The following is an 18,497-nucleotide window of genomic DNA, read 5'->3' as shown; positions in this document are numbered from 1 at the left end:
CTAGAAGACAATGGCGCATGCCCCGAGAACTAGAAGACAATAGCGCATGCCCGAGAACTAGAAGACAATAGCGCATGCCCGAGAACTAGAAGACAATAGCGCATGCCCGAGAACTAGAAGACAATGGCGCATGCCCGAGAACTAGAAGACAATGGCGCATGCCCGAGAACTAGAAGGCATTGACGTGGCGCATGCCCGAGAGCTGGAAGGCAATGGCGTGGCGCATGCCAGAGAACTAGAAGACAGGATTTTGAATGGCTTGTAATGTAAAACTAGAATCAGGCTTTTGTTTAAGTGCCTGGCCCCTGTGACTATTCAGCTGAGTTACTCCACCCCTGTGACTCCAGGAAGCTAATTTGCATACATCGCATGCGCTGATTAACGTTCAGCCTATAAATAATGCAAAAAATGATATCCTTTGTGTCCGAAATGCCGTTTGGCCCTCCCTACTTTAGTTGATGTCCAACTGTAACCTTTGCACCCATCCATCCATAGTTACTTTGATGAATAGCGATAAACCTTGTTTTAAAGGGAGATTATAGGAATCAGTTGATGCATTATTCTACCTAGAGCAGGGTTTGACAAGTTTGGTTCTTAATTTCACTCTTTGGTATTATTTAAAAGGAATCTGTCACTAGATTGATGAAGCCTTATGAGGGGCAGCTTGCATCAAATCCCGGCTGCACAATTACAGCCAGTGATGAGCAAGCGTGCTCAGATAAGGTGTTATCCGAGCATGCTTAGGCATGCTCAAAAAATGTTTCAGTCCTTGAGACTGTATGTCTTGCGGCTGTTTGATAGCCTCAACACATACAGGGATTGTCTAACAAACAGGCATTACCTGCTTGTGTTGCGGCTGTCAAACTCAAACAGTCGCGAGACATGCAGCTGCGGGGACTCATGCATATTTTTCTAACACTCTGAAGACACTCGGTTAGCACCCGAGCATGCACAGATAGCACCTTATCCCAACACGTTCACTCATCACTTTATCTGTAATGTTTTCGCTTTTTAGATTCTCCCTGCTCCGCTCACGGTGACTGGTAAGTCTTTCCCAATGTACACACGTGGGAGAGACCGGTCAATCCTCTGAATCAGAGCAAGGACAAGCCCATCGGGGGCGGTGCTGGACTAGTCAGATCTATCCCTATGATCCCCAGTCAGATCTTCTGTTTTTAGGAGCAAAACGTGTGCTGCTTTTGGTGATTTGGGCACCATGAATCAAGTGATCTTCGTAAAGTGGCACGTTGACACCGCAAACCGAGCCGTGGCATCATGCAGTGCGTTAGTTTTTCCTTAAGTGTTTCCTTAGTAATAAGATTATCATATTATTATTATTGTTGTTGTTTTGATTGTTATTGTATAGTGCCATTATATTGGGGAAAATGTTTCATAGGGAAAAACAAAATTTTATCTCTAATCACAATGCACATATTCTTGTAATTATAAATTCAAGCCATTAAATTGATTTTCTTTCCCCGTGTGTCGTCCATATTGCAGTTGGTTGGTGCGCTCATCATTATGACGGCTGTCTCCAGGTAGTGCAGAGTGAAAGGGCCGTGCTTCCTGCCCTATTAGGCTATGTGCACACACAGATTTAGGTCCTGCGGATTTTTCCTCGCGGATTTGGAAAAATCCGCAGGTAAAATCTCAGGTCAAAAGACCTTCGGTTTACCTGTGGATTAGCCCTGCGGTTTACCTGCGGATTAGCCTACGGTTTAGCCCTGCGGGTTCACACCTCTACAATGGAGAAGGTGTGAAACCGCAGCGGAATCCGCACAAAGAATTGACATGCTGCGTATTTGAACCTGCATAAAAATCCGCAGCATGTGCACAGCGTTTTTCAGATTACCATTGAAAACAATGGTACTGTACAACACACCTAAATCTGCTGCGGACCCGCAGAGCCTGAAGCGTGGCGGATCCGCATCAGAATCTGCAAGGTGTGCACATAGCCTTACATCAAATTTAAGTCACCAGCGCTTGCCCCTTGACTGTTGGAGATGGCGCCTGTAGCAAGACCAGTCCTCACTGTATTTCCCCCCCTTTAACTGTTAAATCATTAACCCTGCGTCAACACAAGCCAACTATGGTGCCTGAGAGAATGTGCGGTAATACTCCTGATAAGATAAAAAATATTCAAGACGATATCATGCATTTGATATTCTTTCCGTCCATTAGGCCCCCGTCACACATAGCGATGCACCAGCGATCCCGACAATGATATGACCTTGTCAGGATCGCTGGTTAGCTGCCAAACAGGCAGATCTCACCGGCGATCAGGACAGCGACGACGCAGGTAAAAAGCGCGCACGTCGCTTAGTTATCTGCAGTGTACCTTAGATACCAGCGTCCTGGTATCTAAGGTACACAGCGTGTTTCTAAGTGCCGCGCGGCGCTTAAAACCCGCGGTCTACCTTGGATACCAGCTCGCCGATCGCTGGTCTCCCGTTTGCCACACGCAGTGATGCGTGCAGGGCTTTCCAGAACGGTCAGCGATACCCGGCGGGGGGGGGGGCGGTCGCTGATACCTGTCACACACACAGCGAGATCGCTGGTGAGATCGCTGTTGCGTCACAAAACTTGTGACTCAGCAGCGATCTCGCTAGCGATCTCACGGTGAGTGACGGCTTTATCCACATTTTTGCCAATTGATCTTACTGAATGGAAAAAGGTATTAAGTTGATGTCCACACCGCTTCTTTACATCACTCCCACTTAGCCCGTAACGACACTTCCCAGCATTTGTTGTCTTTTATCTTGGGTTTAACAGGTTTTAAGGTTTTTGGGAAAAAAAACTCTACCCCCGATTGTAGTTGTTTTAAGACAGCAAATATTGCTTTACTCATCCTCCCCAGGTCCAGCGCTGAGTGCTCCTACTCTCCCGGTATGTTATTACTTGCAGCGTTGACATTACTGCAGCCATTACCCGGGCTCGGCAGCTCTGTCATTGGAGCCGCTGAGCTCACTGATTGTCTGCAGCGCTGTCAATGCTGCAGAGTGCAGCCAATAGCAGACACTCACTATTTTTCTTACTTTTCACTAGCTGTTATTTCATCCGCGCACAATGCGGCTTTACTTCCTAAATGTTTATTTTTTTCATAGGTGGTTCTTCCGATTTACACTGATTTTCTTAGTAATTCTTTAGATCTTTTTTTGATGGCCACTTCCAGGGCGGTGATGGAACTTGATAATGTCGCGTCCTTCTGAACATCTGTCACGCTGCCTCCCTACTTGCGCAAACTGGATTTCCTTCATTCTGTAGCTCACATAATAGAAAGTGCAGAGAAGACGGCTTACTCTGTTACCTCAGGGGTAAAAGTCCAGAAAACATAGGAGGCAAAGCTTGATTTTCTCTAATTGTGATTAACGATTGCAGGAAGCAGCATCGCCCCGATGACCATAGGTGGGCACTAAGATTTATACTTGCCTACCGACACTATTAAAGGGCTTGGAGAAGCCACAACTCCCTTTCAGTTCAATTAGAAAGCAGTGGATAAGTTGAAAAGTCTAATAAATAATCCGTATGGAGCCGACTTGTTTGCGGTTTACTGAACAAACATGTCATTGTCATGCACATTGGCTTAACCCACAGGATGCCAAGTCCGTGTAGGTGTAGCTTGATTTTTCATTATCATTGCTTTGGTGTAGTCTGATTTTCCTGTGCATTTCTTAAAGGGAATCTGTCTGCAGGTTTTTGTTACGTAATCTGACAGCAGCATGATGTAGTGACAGAGACCCTGATTCCAGCAATGTATCACTTAGTTTACTAGGTGCTGCAGTTGTGATAGAATTACAGTTTTCTCTGCTGCAGGTCTTGCAGAACTCGGAATGCTGAGCTGTGCATAACCTCACCCACATCACTGATTGGCTATTCATTGGTGAGGGTGGGGTTGGACCAGGAAGCACGAGACACCTAGTCCTCTAGTGATAATTTCCTGCTAATAAAACACTGCCTAGTAAGTGACACATCGCTGAAGTCGTGGTCTAACAAATTGTCAATCCCTGTATGTGTTACAGCTGTCTTTTACCGCAAAACATGCAGCTGCAGGGTCTCGAACATATTATTTGAGCACACCCAAAATACACTGATAACACCCAAGCATACTCAGATAACACTATATCCGAGCACGTTCGCTCATCGTTAGCCAGCATCTAAGTGTGCTTACAAGGGCAATGGGGCTTGGAGCTGTCTGGCTTCTAAAAAAGCTCTTCAAGTTTGCAAGTATGGTTATAATATGCCCCACAACTGTACCATTCTCACGCTCTGTAGCATGTCATCCACTTGTCAGTGGGTGCTTCCTTTTAACCAGCATTTTGCCAGCACTATAGGTATTGGAACTTTCCATTCCCAGCTTGCATAGTGCCTGTGAATGTAACATACAAGTCATCTGTCCTGAATTTGCCAAGACTGTCCAGATTATTTAGACACCATCCCTGTAAAGTTGCAGGGTCCTGGACAAAGAGGGGAGATCTACCTCCAACCAGACCACAAATGGATATTTTTGTACAGAATTGGGGCAGTCCTGGGTGGTACAAGGGGGCGAATCGTAAGTGCTTCTATCACAAACACCAATGTTGGTCACTATTTTATCTAATAACTTGTCTGCCTGAAGTGAAGAGTCTTTTTGCCGTTTTTCCAGACAGGATAGCCGGAGCAGAGAGACCTGCCGCCACTTCTGTAATCCGTCTCTGCTTCTTTGCTGCTGCAGATGGATTACACCTGACAGTAGGCAGCAGACCACAAGTCACACAAAAGGGAATGGCCGGCACTCTGGAGTGTTTTTCCTTTTTTTTTATGGGGGAGGGTAGGACAACATTATTTTTTAATTAAGTAATGTGCAAATTATTTATCTATCCAATGAGCGTTATCTGAATGTACCTGTACTATTTAACCTTAGTGAAGCTTTGATCCAATCTGCAAAAAAACCATGGCTAACAGATAATCCTGAAAGTGAAGCGCGCTGGGTGTAGTAAATAACGGAGATCAGATTGCTGGCATATGCTTTATAAGCAGAGCACTGCTTAAATACATCATACATTGGGAAAAAAATATGTGATGCTGCAGATGGCATTTGGCACATTAATATAGAAGGCGCCCATCTGTTATTTGCTACTACTATTTTCTTTTTCATTTATTTATTTTTTTTACGGAACAGTGAAGCAGTGCCAAGCATTAATAACCATTTTGCTAGTATTAGAGGTGACAAATCTTTCCCGATCCAACAAATCCTCAATAGCAGGGACTTGGCCAATAGAGTCCATGACAAGTCCTAAAACTTTTCATCTCCATGCGTTTTACTGGAGGTCGTTAGTGACTATCGTAATACGGTACGTGACCCGTGTGAGGTCAGATGAGGTCACACAAGACGTGACCGGCTTCAGTGAAAATTCGGCGCAAAGGTTTCTGCGCCAGATACTTGGTCGTGTTCTACAGCAAACTTGGGCCACATTCACATGTCTGGTAATGATCCGATAGAACGGATCCAGTAGAAATCCCTTAGAAGGAAAGTTATGCTGATGCAACATGTTAGTCCTTTATTCACTAACTGATCTCTACTGGATCCCTTAGAAATAGGCGACAGTGGATGCCGCATTAACGGATCCATTGCCCATTGACACTCTAGTATTAAAAAAACGAATCTGGAAGAGAACAGATTTCTGCTGGATCCGTTCTAACGGATCGTTCCTGGATATGTGGCCTTAGTCAGATTCTGTCTACTCAAACTGGATTAATGTTCTACCTTAATGGAATGTCCAGGATTTAGAGATTCATGAGTGGTTTTTTTTTTTTTTTTTTTCAAAGACAGCGCCACTTTTGAACATGGCTTGTGTTCTGTTATTTCAGCTCACCCCCATTGATGTAAACGAAACTGAGCAGCAATACCATGCACAGCCCATGGGCAGGGGGTAGTTATGTTTCTAAAAGAACGACGTCAAGTTTTTCTCATTTTGGACAACCCCTTAAAGGTGTATTCTCAACCGAAGATGTGTGTTGTTCAACACTAAACCATTGGCTGCTGCAAATATAACCTGAGAATGATGGGGCTGAAGCACGGGGGTAGCGCTGTGGTCCATTTACTGCACAGCAGGTGTTCTCGCTACACCAGCATTGCAACAGATTAATTATCCTGATCACTTAGGTCCAATCCTTGATTGATAGCATATCTTCGCTATATGCGGTCACTTTATAAAATGGGAAAACTGTTTGAAAGAATAACTACACTTTTTTTTTTTTTTTCTTAATTATCTTTCAGGCATTGCAAATTATGATTTTTGTAATATAATAATATGTAATATTAATTTATTTTGCTTTCTTTATGCCCAAATTCCATGTGGCAATGATTTTGAAATTCCCAGTTCATGTTCTTTTAGAAGCTGCTTTTAACAGCTGCTCAGGAAGAACCATGCACTGTATTCAAACTGGCTTTGTATAGACCTTCCCCTGCATGAGTTGGAGGGAGGTGAGCAAAGAGGCTCAGATAGGGAAAGTCCCGTACACAAACTACAGTGTATGGATCTTGCTTAGGAGCAGTTAAAAGCAGCTTCAAAAGGAGCATGAACTGGTAGCTGATACTGCATTACAGCAAAGTGTTTGGGAGTAAAATAAGGTAATGAAATATATTACAAAAATGCTTCTCTTTGCAATGCCTGGAGGATAGATAAATAAAAAATGTGTAGTTGTTCTTTACACAAATTGCCACATTTTTACTTCATGTCGGATTTCATTCTTTTATTTGATTGCCGTTGGGCTATGTTCGCATTGCATTTTAACTTGCGGTGAGTGCTTCCGTTCGGGCTTTCGTCAGCTTGAAAAAAAAATTCTGATTATTGTAAAATAAAAAGTAGCTTTAATGTATAAAGAGAAACATAAATGTCTAAAAAAAAAAATAATGAAAAAAATTCACAAAGCGTAAAAACCATTGAGCACATTTTATGTTTTTTTTCTTTGTACCCTTGTGTGGTCTTCATTGATATCATTGACTAATATTTAATGCTTTATTACAGCGTTTAAACCAAATGTTCATTAGCTGCGATGATCAGAGCAGCCCCGATCTGACAAGACAGTGGGATAAAGGGAGAATTTTCATTTCTAGTCCAGTAATGGCGGCGAACAGTCTGCAGGGAGAGGACTGTAGAAATGGAAATGCCCTGTAGTGTGTTGTTATTCCAAACATGTCACTTCATATTGTATTCTCCATGCTCTGCTTGTCTTGCAGGTTGAAAATTGAGGAGCTTGAAGCCGAACGTGGCCGGTTAGAGGAGGCGAATAAAATCCTGGAGATGAGGCTGGAGAGACTGAGTCTTCAGGTAAGTAAGGCAGAGGCTTTTGTGCCTTTGCAATCAGATCCTCTTGACATTCGGGTCTTTGGCCATCAAACTCTGTCATTACTCTCCAATATGGAGTAATGCTGACTGGCAGCTGGAGAAGGAGGTCATACACAAATAATGTTATAATGTTCACGCTCTCGGGAGTCTGCTTACAGCAGCTGACAATGGTACCTGCTGTCACAAAAGCTGATGCAAAAATGAGTACCATGCCTCCGGACTGGTGGTCCAAGGGAGAACGTTTCTCCTTCTGAACGTTTCTCCTTCTGAACGTAAGACTTATTGGCCATGCAATGCTGCTTTGGGAATTTAAATATGCGAATAGCCTCCTCAATCTCTGTCGACACATATTGGATGTAGCAACCCTAAAAGTCTATATTGACCCTTTAACAAGCCTTGCCACATGACTTGGGATAAGAAGCCAAATGGAAAACTCTATTTGCAAACACGTGTTTTAGGGGTGTTGACCCTCCTCAGTGCAAAGCAGCAGTCTGATTTGAATGTTTCTGGACTTTCACCACATTTCCTGCCTTTTGCCAGTAGTTACAGCACCAAGCAAAGGTTGACCAGGAGCATTCATTTTCAAGGAACCTGTCGCCAGATTCATGCTGCTTGATCCATGGGAAGCATATATTACACACTGCACTAGGAGCGGACAAAGATGGTAAAGGGCCCCTTTATAAGAACAATGTATGGTCCCTTTAAAGTTCAATAGCTCATCAAAATGCTCCAATTCCACCCATTTTGGAGATGGTAGTGGCCCCCTTACTTGGGCCATTGGTTTCACTAATGGTATGTCCACCCGTGGACTGTATCATTGCAACCAGGTATGGCTATCTATGGACTGTATGTCTCAGTTGACTAGTTTGAAACAAATCTGACTTTTCCAAATGTATTATTTTTGGGTGCTTATCTCACGCTAGTCCCTGCCTGGGGTAAGGTTTCTAGACTTTTTATTATTATTATTTTGGCACAGTTGAAGACTAATGTGCAAATTTTTACCTTTAAAAAGTTGTAAACCAGTTAAAGAGAAAAATAGCATTTTATAAATTTTGCACCAAATTCATGAGCCGCTTGTTTTATTTTGATGAATTTGTTGCAAAAAAGGTCTGAATACCACAGAATAAAAAAGGGACTTGAAATGATTAGTTTGGACCATAGTCCTCTACCAGCTTCTCAAAATATGAGAAAGATATTTATCTCAATCAAACACATCATCACACCGTGTATAAATGCAGTTTTGGGACCCTTATGTTCCGTATCAAAGGTTTCCCATCCCCCAGTCCAGTCTTCTACTTTGCACTGATGAGGAGCACTAACCCCAAACAGCCTGCAAGTAGATGATTTTGTTCTTTTAGCTTTATATTGTAAGTTATGGGGCAAGATTCTTCAAAGGGTTAGTATTTACTTATAGGATGGTTTCTTCCAATAGTGGAATTATGAGAACCCATTTTTTCTTTTTCTGAATCACCAGGAAATAAAAAGAGTAACGAGATGTGGGCGCAAAGTAATAGCCACACCCATGATGATTGATATTATTTTTGAGTGCACTTAATCTCCATTTCAGTAAGTCTACGTGCCCAATCCACCAATAAGGCATCTACGAGTCCGCTGTACTGTGCGTCAACACTTAGGAGGCCGGGGTGTTCATTACAATGTAGAATCATAGAATCGTAGAGTTGGAAGGGACCTCCTGGGCCATCTGGTCCAACACCCTGCTCAAAGCAGGATTCGCTAAATCATCCCAGTCAGATGTCTGTCCAGCCTCTGTTTGAAGGATATGTAAGGATATAGAGCAGTGGTTCCCAAACTCCAGTCCTCGCGGACCCCAACAGGTCATGTTTTCAGGATTTCCTTAGTATTTCACAGGTGATGGAAGTATCATCAAGGCATCAGGAATTCTCTCACATGTGTGACACTATGGAAATCCTGAAAACCTGACCTGTTGGGGTCCGCGAGGACTGGAGTTTGGGAACCACTGATATAGAGTGGTAGCTTACTCTAAGGGAACGCAAATGAGTTCGGAGATGATGATAATATCTTTGGAATCTGTGTTCCTTGAGTAATCCAAGTATAATAGTTGTCCAAGGACGGGGTTGATTACAATAGATTTCTTTTTTAACGGTTTTCTTAACTTCTTAAATTTGCAAAGTGGATTTTTTTTAATTCTTTAGTTTACTACTTGTTGCCTAGATTATCGGCCGTGTCAGCGGTGGCCGGTTTCTTAGGCAAGAAGTGCAACTCTTGCAAGCGTTTCTCTGAAGCTGGCCACATTGCTGGAATCGGCCTACTTCAGTGTCACTCGGCGCCTCTGATGCTGCAGATGCAAAGCCGCCTCTGCTTGCAGCATCGGAAATCGGACCAGCGAGTCAACCATGCTGCTGTTCCGAACTGTTAGTCATCAGGAGCAAGCGTGAAGCCAGGATGAGAGGGAACCGTGTGCTCCTGCAGAGCCAACATGCGTCTATCACTTTTAATTCTTAGCTTAAATATGGACAATAACTGTAAATGTCCGACATCCTACAAGTGGGTTGAGGCACATTGACGCCTCATGGGTGCGATATTCAAACTCGTCTCATGATTACTTTATTATATTGGTCATAGATATTTCGACAGTGCATCTTCCTTTGACTTTTGCCTGTATCCAACTGAAAAGGACATCAGGGAGGACACAATTCTCCTCGGGAGGCTCCTCCCTCATGTCCTTTTCAGTTGGATACCATCACAGTGTATAATTATTCCTGCCCGGGGCTCTTTAAACCACTGGAAAAATGCGGATCTTTTTTCACTACATTGCAGGCATTGACACATTTCTGGCTTCAGTTGAAAGCCATCTATATCTATATTTATACATGTGAAGTAGAAGAACTACACAAAGGCTTTGTGTAGACAGATAAAAAAAAAAAAAATCAATTTCAGACAGACAAACTTAAAGCGTTACCTTAGCAATTTTATAAATGGGTACCATTATCCCGCCAACCTCTGCCATACATTAAAGATGCCATAGGAATATTGCAGTGATAAATTGCTTTTAATTGCTCATTTAAACACTTGGGAGGAGAGGTCATACTGCTTAATTTATTCAGGGGAGACGATCCTTTACTTTCGTGACCTGTCTCATTAATCTGTGTTCCTGTGCTTAAAATGATATTGTAATAAGCAGCACTGTTGAGTTCAATGGGATCTTGATGACAGTCCTTGCCTTATAATAACTGTGTACTTGTAATCCAGGCTCTGTAATTTTGAACCATGGACCACCATAATGTATTACTTGGGATTAGCTAATATTTAATTAGGGTATACCTCTATTAAATATTTCTTAAAGTTTTCTCTTTGGTTTGGACAACCACTTTTACTTAGAAAAGTCTACCAAAACTGTTAGGGTGTCCTGATCCCGGCGATCAGATCTGTGGATGGACCTAACTCCAAGTGTTGAGTTCTCCAGCAGTGCTACCGCAGGGGAAGTTAGGCATTACACTATTCCTCAATTTTCCCTTTTTTTCCTCCAGAAACGCTTTCTCTCATGCCCATGGGCTGTAACTGGTATTGCAGTTGTCTCTTATTCGGTTGGGTGGGGTTGACTTGCAGTATCAGAAATGGCCATGGACTAGAGTGGCGCTGTTTTGTTTTTTTTGTTTGTTTTTTTCTTATTTTAGCTTTTGAGCCTATCCTTTCTTTAGAGTTGGGGTAGGGTTACTATCCCTTTTAAGGGGTATTGTGGTCTATGCAAGTCATCCCCTATCCACTGAAAACATGTCTGATTTTTGCCATAATTAGTGTTGGATTGAAGTTCAGCTGTTTTTTTTTTTTAAAGGGAGTCTGTCAGCACCAAATGACTGTTCAAACAAAGCACAGGCGATCCGTGCACCCTTAGCATTCCTAAGAGCTACCAGTCAAGGAAGAGTATGGCAAATAGACAAGTGGAATGTGCACTGAACTGCGTGGCTAAGTAGTTGGTGTGAATTTATTTGCACGTCCCATTCCGTTGGCCAGAGAAGCAAAGATAGATGGAAAACAAGTAGGTGGAAAGGTGCACTGAACTGTTTGGCCACACCAAGAGTGCACGAGCGCCTGTGCTTGGTTTGGACAGTCATTTTGTGCTGACAGACTCCCTATTATAGAACTGATCTGCAGTACCAAAAGCATCCCACGTAGAGGTGTGGAGCTGTTTTTCTAATCCTGTACACCCTCCTGAAGCCGCCCTACATAACTCATTTACTTTCGATGAGTTTAACCACTTTGGCTTTTCCATTTCTGTACTTTTTGTATAGGCAAATACAATATATACAGTCGTTTTCCGTTATCTAGCTGAAGCCTTTTCTCTTCCGTCATAGAAAATGCGTGTTTGAAATAACTTCGATTTGTGCCATGAATGTGGAATGCAGCAATTACGAGGAAGGAATTCTTTTTTTTCCCCTCTTCTGGTATTGTCAGGTAAACATGGGAGCACGGACTTAATAAAGGTCTTGAGATCTCGTTTCATTGCATTCTGCTGCTCGTTTGCAGATGCATGCCGTCAAAAAAGCTTATTGAAAGGTTGGCTGTGGATAAGCATCTGAAGGACATGTGGCATGGATATATATTGTATTTATTTGTGTTCCTAGGTTGATGGAGGGTAATTTTTCCAGAAATGAGATGTGATTATGTGCGTTCTCTAATCTCGTCAGAAAATCATGTTAAAAAAAGGTGTAAAAAATGTTTTTGTAATTTTATTTAATTAGCTATATTAAAACATCGTGCAACCCACCTCTAGCAAAAGAGATGCTAAGACCGATAACAGCAGGTTAGGGACGTTTTTCTTTCTCTCCAAAGGAAGTGAGGGCAGGCCTTTGTCTTTCTACAGGAAGTGAGGGACCAGTCTGTCATTCAACAGGAAGTGGGAGTGTGACTGATTGTCCCTACAGGAAGTGGGAGTGTGGGGCATTGTCCCTACAGGAAGTGGGAGTGTGGGGCATTGTCCCTACAGGAAGTGGGAGTGTGGGGCATTGTCCCTACAGGAAGGGAGTGTGGGGCATTGTCCCTACAGGAAGTGGGAGTATGGGGCATTGTCCCTACAGGAAGTGGGAGTGTGGGGCATTATCCCTACAGGAAGTGGGAGTGTGGGGCATTGTCCCTACAAGAAGTGGAAGTGTGGGGCATTGTCTCTACAAGAAGTGGAATGTGGGGCATTGTCCCTACAGGAAGTGGGAGTGTGGGGCATTGTCTCTACAAGAAGTGGAATGTGGGGCATTGTCCCTACAGGAAGTGGGAGTGTGGGGCATTGTCCCTACAAGAAGTGGGAGTGTGGGGCATTGTCCCTACAGGAAGTGGGAGTGTGGGGCATTATCCCTACAGGAAGTGGGAGTGTGGGGCATTGTCCCTACAAGAAGTGGAAGTGTGGGGCATTGTCTCTACAAGAAGTGGAATGTGGGGCATTGTCCCTACAGGAAGTGGGAGTATGGGGCATTGTCTCTACAAGAAGTGGAATGTGGGGCATTGTCCCTACAGGAAGTGGGAGTGTGGGGCATTGTCCCTACAAGAAGTGGGAGTGTGGGGCATTGTCTCTACAAGAAGTGGGAGTGTGGGGCATCCTCCCTACAGGAAGTGGGAGTGTGGAGCATTTTCCCTACAAGAAGTGGGAGTGTGGGGCATTGTCCCTACAGGAAGTGGGAGTATGGGGCATTGTCCCTACAGGAAGTGGGAGTGTGGGGCATTGTCCCTACAGGAAGTGGGAGTGTGGGGCATTGTCCCTACAGGAAGTGGGAGTGTGGGGCATTGTCCCTACAGGAAGTGGGAGTGTGGGGCATTGTCCCTACAGGAAGTGGGAGTGTGGGGCATTGTCCCTACAGGAAGTGGGAGTGTGGGGCATTGTCCCTACAGGAAGTGGGAGTGTGGGGCATTGTCCCTACAGGAAGTGGGAGTGTGGGGCATTGTCCCTACAGGAAGTGGGAGTGTGGGGCATTGTCCCTACAGGAAGTGGGAGTGTGGGGCATTGTCCCTACAGGAAGTGGGAGTGTGGGGCATTGTCCCTACAGGAAGTGGGAGTGTGGGGCATTGTCCCTACAGGAAGTGGGAGTGTGGGGCATTGTCCCTACAGGAAGTGGGAGTGTGGGGCATTGTCCCTACAGGAAGTGGGAGTGTGGGGCATTGTCCCTACAGGAAGCGGGAGTGTGGGGCATTGTCCCTACAGGAAGCGGGAGTGTGGGGCATTGTCCCTACAGGAAGCGGGAGTGTGGGGCATTGTCCCTACAGGAAGCGGGAGTGTGGGGCATTGTCCCTACAGGAAGCGGGAGTGTGGGGCATTGTCCCTACAGGAAGCGGGAGTGTGGGGCATTGTCCCTACAGGAAGCGGGAGTGTGGGGCATTGTCCCTACAGGAAGCGGGAGTGTGGGGCATTGTCCCTACAGGAAGCGGGAGTGTGGGGCATTGTCCCTACAGGAAGCGGGAGTGTGGGGCATTGTCCCTACAGGAAGCGGGAGTGTGGGGCATTGTCCCTACAGGAAGCGGGAGTGTGGGGCATTGTCCCTACAGGAAGCGGGAGTGTGGGGCATTGTCCCTACAGGAAGCGGGAGTGTGGGGCATTGTCCCTACAGGAAGCGGGAGTGTGGGGCATTGTCCCTACAGGAAGCGGGAGTGTGGGGCATTGTCCCTACAGGAAGCGGGAGTGTGGGGCATTGTCCCTACAGGAAGCGGGAGTGTGGGGCATTGTCCCTACAGGAAGCGGGAGTGTGGGGCATTGTCCCTACAGGAAGCGGGAGTGTGGGGCATTGTCCCTACAGGAAGCGGGAGTGTGGGGCATTGTCCCTACAGGAAGCGGGAGTGTGGGGCATTGTCCCTACAGGAAGCGGGAGTGTGGGGCATTGTCCCTACAGGAAGCGGGAGTGTGGGGCATTGTCCCTACAGGAAGCGGGAGTGTGGGGCATTGTCCCTACAGGAAGCGGGAGTGTGGGGCATTGTCCCTACAGGAAGCGGGAGTGTGGGGCATTGTCCCTACAGGAAGCGGGAGTGTGGGGCATTGTCCCTACAGGAAGCGGGAGTGTGGGGCATTGTCCCTACAGGAAGCGGGAGTGTGGGGCATTGTCCCTACAGGAAGCGGGAGTGTGGGGCATTGTCCCTACAGGAAGCGGGAGTGTGGGGCATTGTCCCTACAGGAAGCGGGAGTGTGGGGCATTGTCCCTACAGGAAGCGGGAGTGTGGGGCATTGTCCCTACAGGAAGCGGGAGTGTGGGGCATTGTCCCTACAGGAAGCGGGAGTGTGGGGCATTGTCCCTACAGGAAGCGGGAGTGTGGGGCATTGTCCCTACAGGAAGCGGGAGTGTGGGGCATTGTCCCTACAGGAAGCGGGAGTGTGGGGCATTGTCCCTACAGGAAGCGGGAGTGTGGGGCATTGTCCCTACAGGAAGCGGGAGTGTGGGGCATTGTCCCTACAGGAAGCGGGAGTGTGGGGCATTGTCCCTACAGGAAGCTGGAGTGTGGGGCATTGTCCCTACAGGAAGCTGGAGTGTGGGGCATTGTCCCTACAGGAAGTGGGAGTGTGGAGCATTGTCCCTACAAGAAATGGGAGTGTGGGGCATTATCCCTACAGGAAGCGGGAGTGTGGGGCGTTGTCTCTACAAGAAGTGGGAGTGTAGGACATTGTCTTTACAGGAAGTTGGGCATTGTCTCTACAGGAAGTGGAAATGTGGTTCATTGTCCCTACAGGAAGTGGGAGTGTGGGGCATTGTCCCTACAGGAAGTGGGAGTGTGGGGCATTGTCCCTACAGGAAGTGGGAGTGTGGGGCATTGTCTTTACAGGAAGTGGGGCATTGTCTCTACTGAAAGTGGAAATGTGGTTCATTGCCTCTACAGGAAGTGGGAGTGTGGGGCATTGTTTCTACAGGAAGTGGGAGTGTGGAACATTGTCTCTACAGTAAGTGGGAGTGTGGGGCATTGTCTCTACAGTAAGTGGGAGTGTGGGGCATTGTCTCTACAGGAAGTGGTAGTGTGGGGCATTGTCTCGACAGGAAGTGGTAGTGTGGGGCATTGTCTCTACAGGAAGTGGAAGTGGGACATTGTCTCTACAGGAAGTGGGAGTGTGGGGCATTGTCTCTGCAGGAAGTGGGAGTGTGGTTCATTGTCTTTACATGAAGTAGGAGTGGGGAATTGTCTCTACAGGAAGTGGGAGTGTGGGGCATTGTCTCTGCAGGAAGTGGGAGTGTGGTTCATTGTCTTTACATGAAGTAGGAGTGGGGAATTGTCTCTACAGGAAGTGGAAGTGTGAGGCATGGTCTCTACAGGAAGTTGGAGTGTGAGGCATTGTCTCTACAGGAAGTGGGAGTGTGGTTTATTATCTCTAGAGGAAGTGGGAGTGCTTGGCGTTGTCTCTAGGGTTAGTGGGAGTGCGGGGCGTTGTCTCTAGAGGAAGTGGGAGTGCGGGGCTTTGTCTCTAGAGGAAGTGGAAGTGCGAGGCGTTGTCTCTAGGGTTAGTGGGAGTGCGGGGCGTTGTCTCTAGAGGAAGTGTGAGTGCCTCTCTGTTTCACTGCTCTTGCTCTCCTGTCTGTTAAACTTCAAATGAGTTTACGTCCAGGACAGGCAGACACTGAACAATGGCAGGAGCGAGGCAGGCTACAATGTGACTACTGATAAACTTAAAGGGATTAACTACATTTTTGTTAATAATAATGGGTCAATGGATTAAATCAACAAACGGATACTCACCTACCTGATCACCGCCATGTCATTCTCCTGCTTTCTCTTTGGGGAGAGAATGTCATGTGTCCTTTGCACCTAGTAACCAGCCACTAGTTGGCTGCAGTCTTCACATCTTGTCCCAGCTGGATGAGCGATTGTTCTGAAAAAGACACTGTTCACGCTGCAATGATCTCTGGCCTCTGATTGGCTGCAGCAGTCATCTAATGTTTCTGCTGAAAGAAGAAGTCGGGAGATCAGCAGAAGATGTAGACTGCTAAACTGCGGGTCGATTCTTGTAGCGACTTTTTTTCTTGTGTGAAGAAAAATAATACTTTACTGTTTAATAGGTAGGAGAAGTAAAGTATGGACAGTATATGGTAGACATTTGTGCAAAAAGGTATTCAGGACCCTTTTTTAATGGTCCTGATGACGTAGCCTCTGCTAATCGGAAGAGGCATCAGTGATCCCTGTAGGAGGGTGGAGATTCGCCGTCTGGGCTGACGGTCACGGACTGCCATGGTTGCTGGACCAGAGTCCTGAGCATTTATTTGCTCAACTCCACATCTGTGTCCGATTTGCTTTTTTTCTTTTTCATGGCAGCATTGGGATCAAAATAAGTCGACTTTGTCTTTAACTGTCACTATATGAGTGGTTGTAACCTTAGATACCTAAGCTACTGCAATGCCCTGCACATGTGGTAAGCGGCATAGCTAATCAGAAGAACTATTCCACATTTCTAATTGGAGGGATTTGCTAATATTATTATTATACTTATCATCATCATTATTATTATTATGACATCTACATATTGGGATAGGATCTTGGAGATGGGAATACCCCTTTAATGTAAGTCCTGTAATTTTATTGATTTAGTAGTTAAATATAACTGTACATGGCAATACAGGTATCAGTACTGTGGAGTTGCGGAGTACTTTTCTGTATTGGTTGACGTTAATAAAGAACAGCATAAATAATTTAATAAAACAATCTTCCAAAACCTTTTTTTTAGGTGTAGGTCTCTTTAAGAGCGGCTGCTATCCCATTAGTCATTATTTAGGCTCTTGCATTTAATAGGGACAGATGAGTTCCATTTCCAACATAAGGTCCGGGTGCCGTCGCCCTCATTCCCCCCATTCATTGGTAAAAAAAAAAAAAAAAAAAATCGCTATTTTGATTTTCCGCGGGTGCAGAACACAATAAATCACGGCACGATTTGCCATTTAGACAGCGCCGCAGAATGAGAACATCTTGAAGCTGCTAGTTATAGTTTCCACTCTGCAGCACAGATCCCGAATTCAGCTCGAGGAAACAATGAAACCAACCACTTATTTTTCAATTATGGATAAGGTAATAATGCTGCCCACAACGGGTAATTATACATTTGTTTCATTTACTGTTCATGCTGGCAGAGAATATAGGGAAATGCCACGCTCGCAGACTTGAGAGCCTTTTCATTTAGGCCATCGTACAGCCGGTCTTTTATCATTCAAGGGGTTTTTTTGTGTTTTTTTTATATATATTTTATTAGCACGGTAACTAAAAACTGCCTGATGCCAAAATGGATTACAGCACATTTATGTTTTTGTTTTTTTTCATAAGGTTTGCATTATTTAATTCCTCTTTGTTATGAGTATATGATGTTCTAACCATCTACTAATCATATATGTTGTATATATGAATATAACATTCTTATTAGAATAGTTGCTGAGGAGGTACTATAGGTGAAAAAATCAGGCCAAAAATGGCCCCTCTGCAGCACATACCTGGATCAGGTTAGTTAGTGGTTAGTACTGTAGCCTTGCAGTGCTGGGGTCCTGGGTTCAAATCCCACCAAGGACAACATCTGCAAGGAGTTTGTATGTTCTCCCCGTGTTTGCGTGGGTTTCCTCCGGGCACTCCGGTTTCCTCCCACATTCCAAAGACATTCCCTGCGGAATATGTTAGCGCTATATAAAAAAAAATAAAGATGATTATTATCATTATTATTATTAACACTTTGTGATAGATTTAGGCCATGTTATAGGTTTTGAATTAGATCCAATGAAGTTTAGTATATTTTTTGTGTTTTTAATTCTTCTGACCATATATATTAGCGCTACTATCTGTGCACTACTATGCTGTGCATTCTATATTGTGCAACCTACTGAATTGGCCAATGACTCGGTAGGACGCTTTTTCCTTGAAGATCAGGCTGCTTTCACTTTGCTTTTTAAAGTGTCCACTTGCCATAGGTACATAGATTGGATGGAGTCTGTAATCACAAAATGACTGTTCAAACCAAATACCACCACCCTTGGCATGACCAAACTGTTCCATGCACCTTCCCACCTACTTGTTTTCCATCCATCTCTGCCCTTTTTTTCCTTGATTGACAGTTCTTACTTTATAAGAGCCAGTGAAGGGTGGAAATAGATGCAAAACAAGTAGGTAGGAAGGTGCACTGGACTGCTGGGCCACAGGTGCACCAAGTGGCTGCGCTTGGTTTAAACAGTCATTTTGTGTTGCCAGTCTCCATATAAA

At 45.0% G+C, this 18,497-nt stretch overlaps 1 protein-coding gene across 4 annotated transcripts in view; it reads left to right on the top strand.

Annotated features, from left to right (window-relative positions):
* The window catches only part of LOC141076507 (mitotic spindle assembly checkpoint protein MAD1-like), a 620,485-nt gene that overhangs the window by 294,619 nt on the left and 307,369 nt on the right, over positions 1–18,497 (top strand). For 3 of the 4 annotated variants that reach the window (XM_073563984.1, XM_073563986.1, XM_073563985.1), the window contains exon 6: positions 7,220–7,310. In XM_073563984.1, coding sequence (XP_073420085.1) covers positions 7,220–7,310 — 91 coding nt within the window. Of the gene's footprint in view, positions 1–7,219; positions 7,311–17,300; positions 17,325–18,497 lie in introns of those variants that run through there. The other variant, XM_073563988.1, reaches the window with a different exon arrangement.

Source organism: Dendrobates tinctorius, unplaced genomic scaffold (assembly GCF_039654945.1).
Source record: "Dendrobates tinctorius isolate UK_male_01 unplaced genomic scaffold, ASM3965494v1 ptg000420l, whole genome shotgun sequence".
Classification (NCBI taxonomy): domain Eukaryota; kingdom Metazoa; phylum Chordata; class Amphibia; order Anura; family Dendrobatidae; genus Dendrobates; species Dendrobates tinctorius.
Note: the sequence above shows the minus strand (reverse complement) of the source record. Positions and strands in the feature narration are given on the sequence as shown.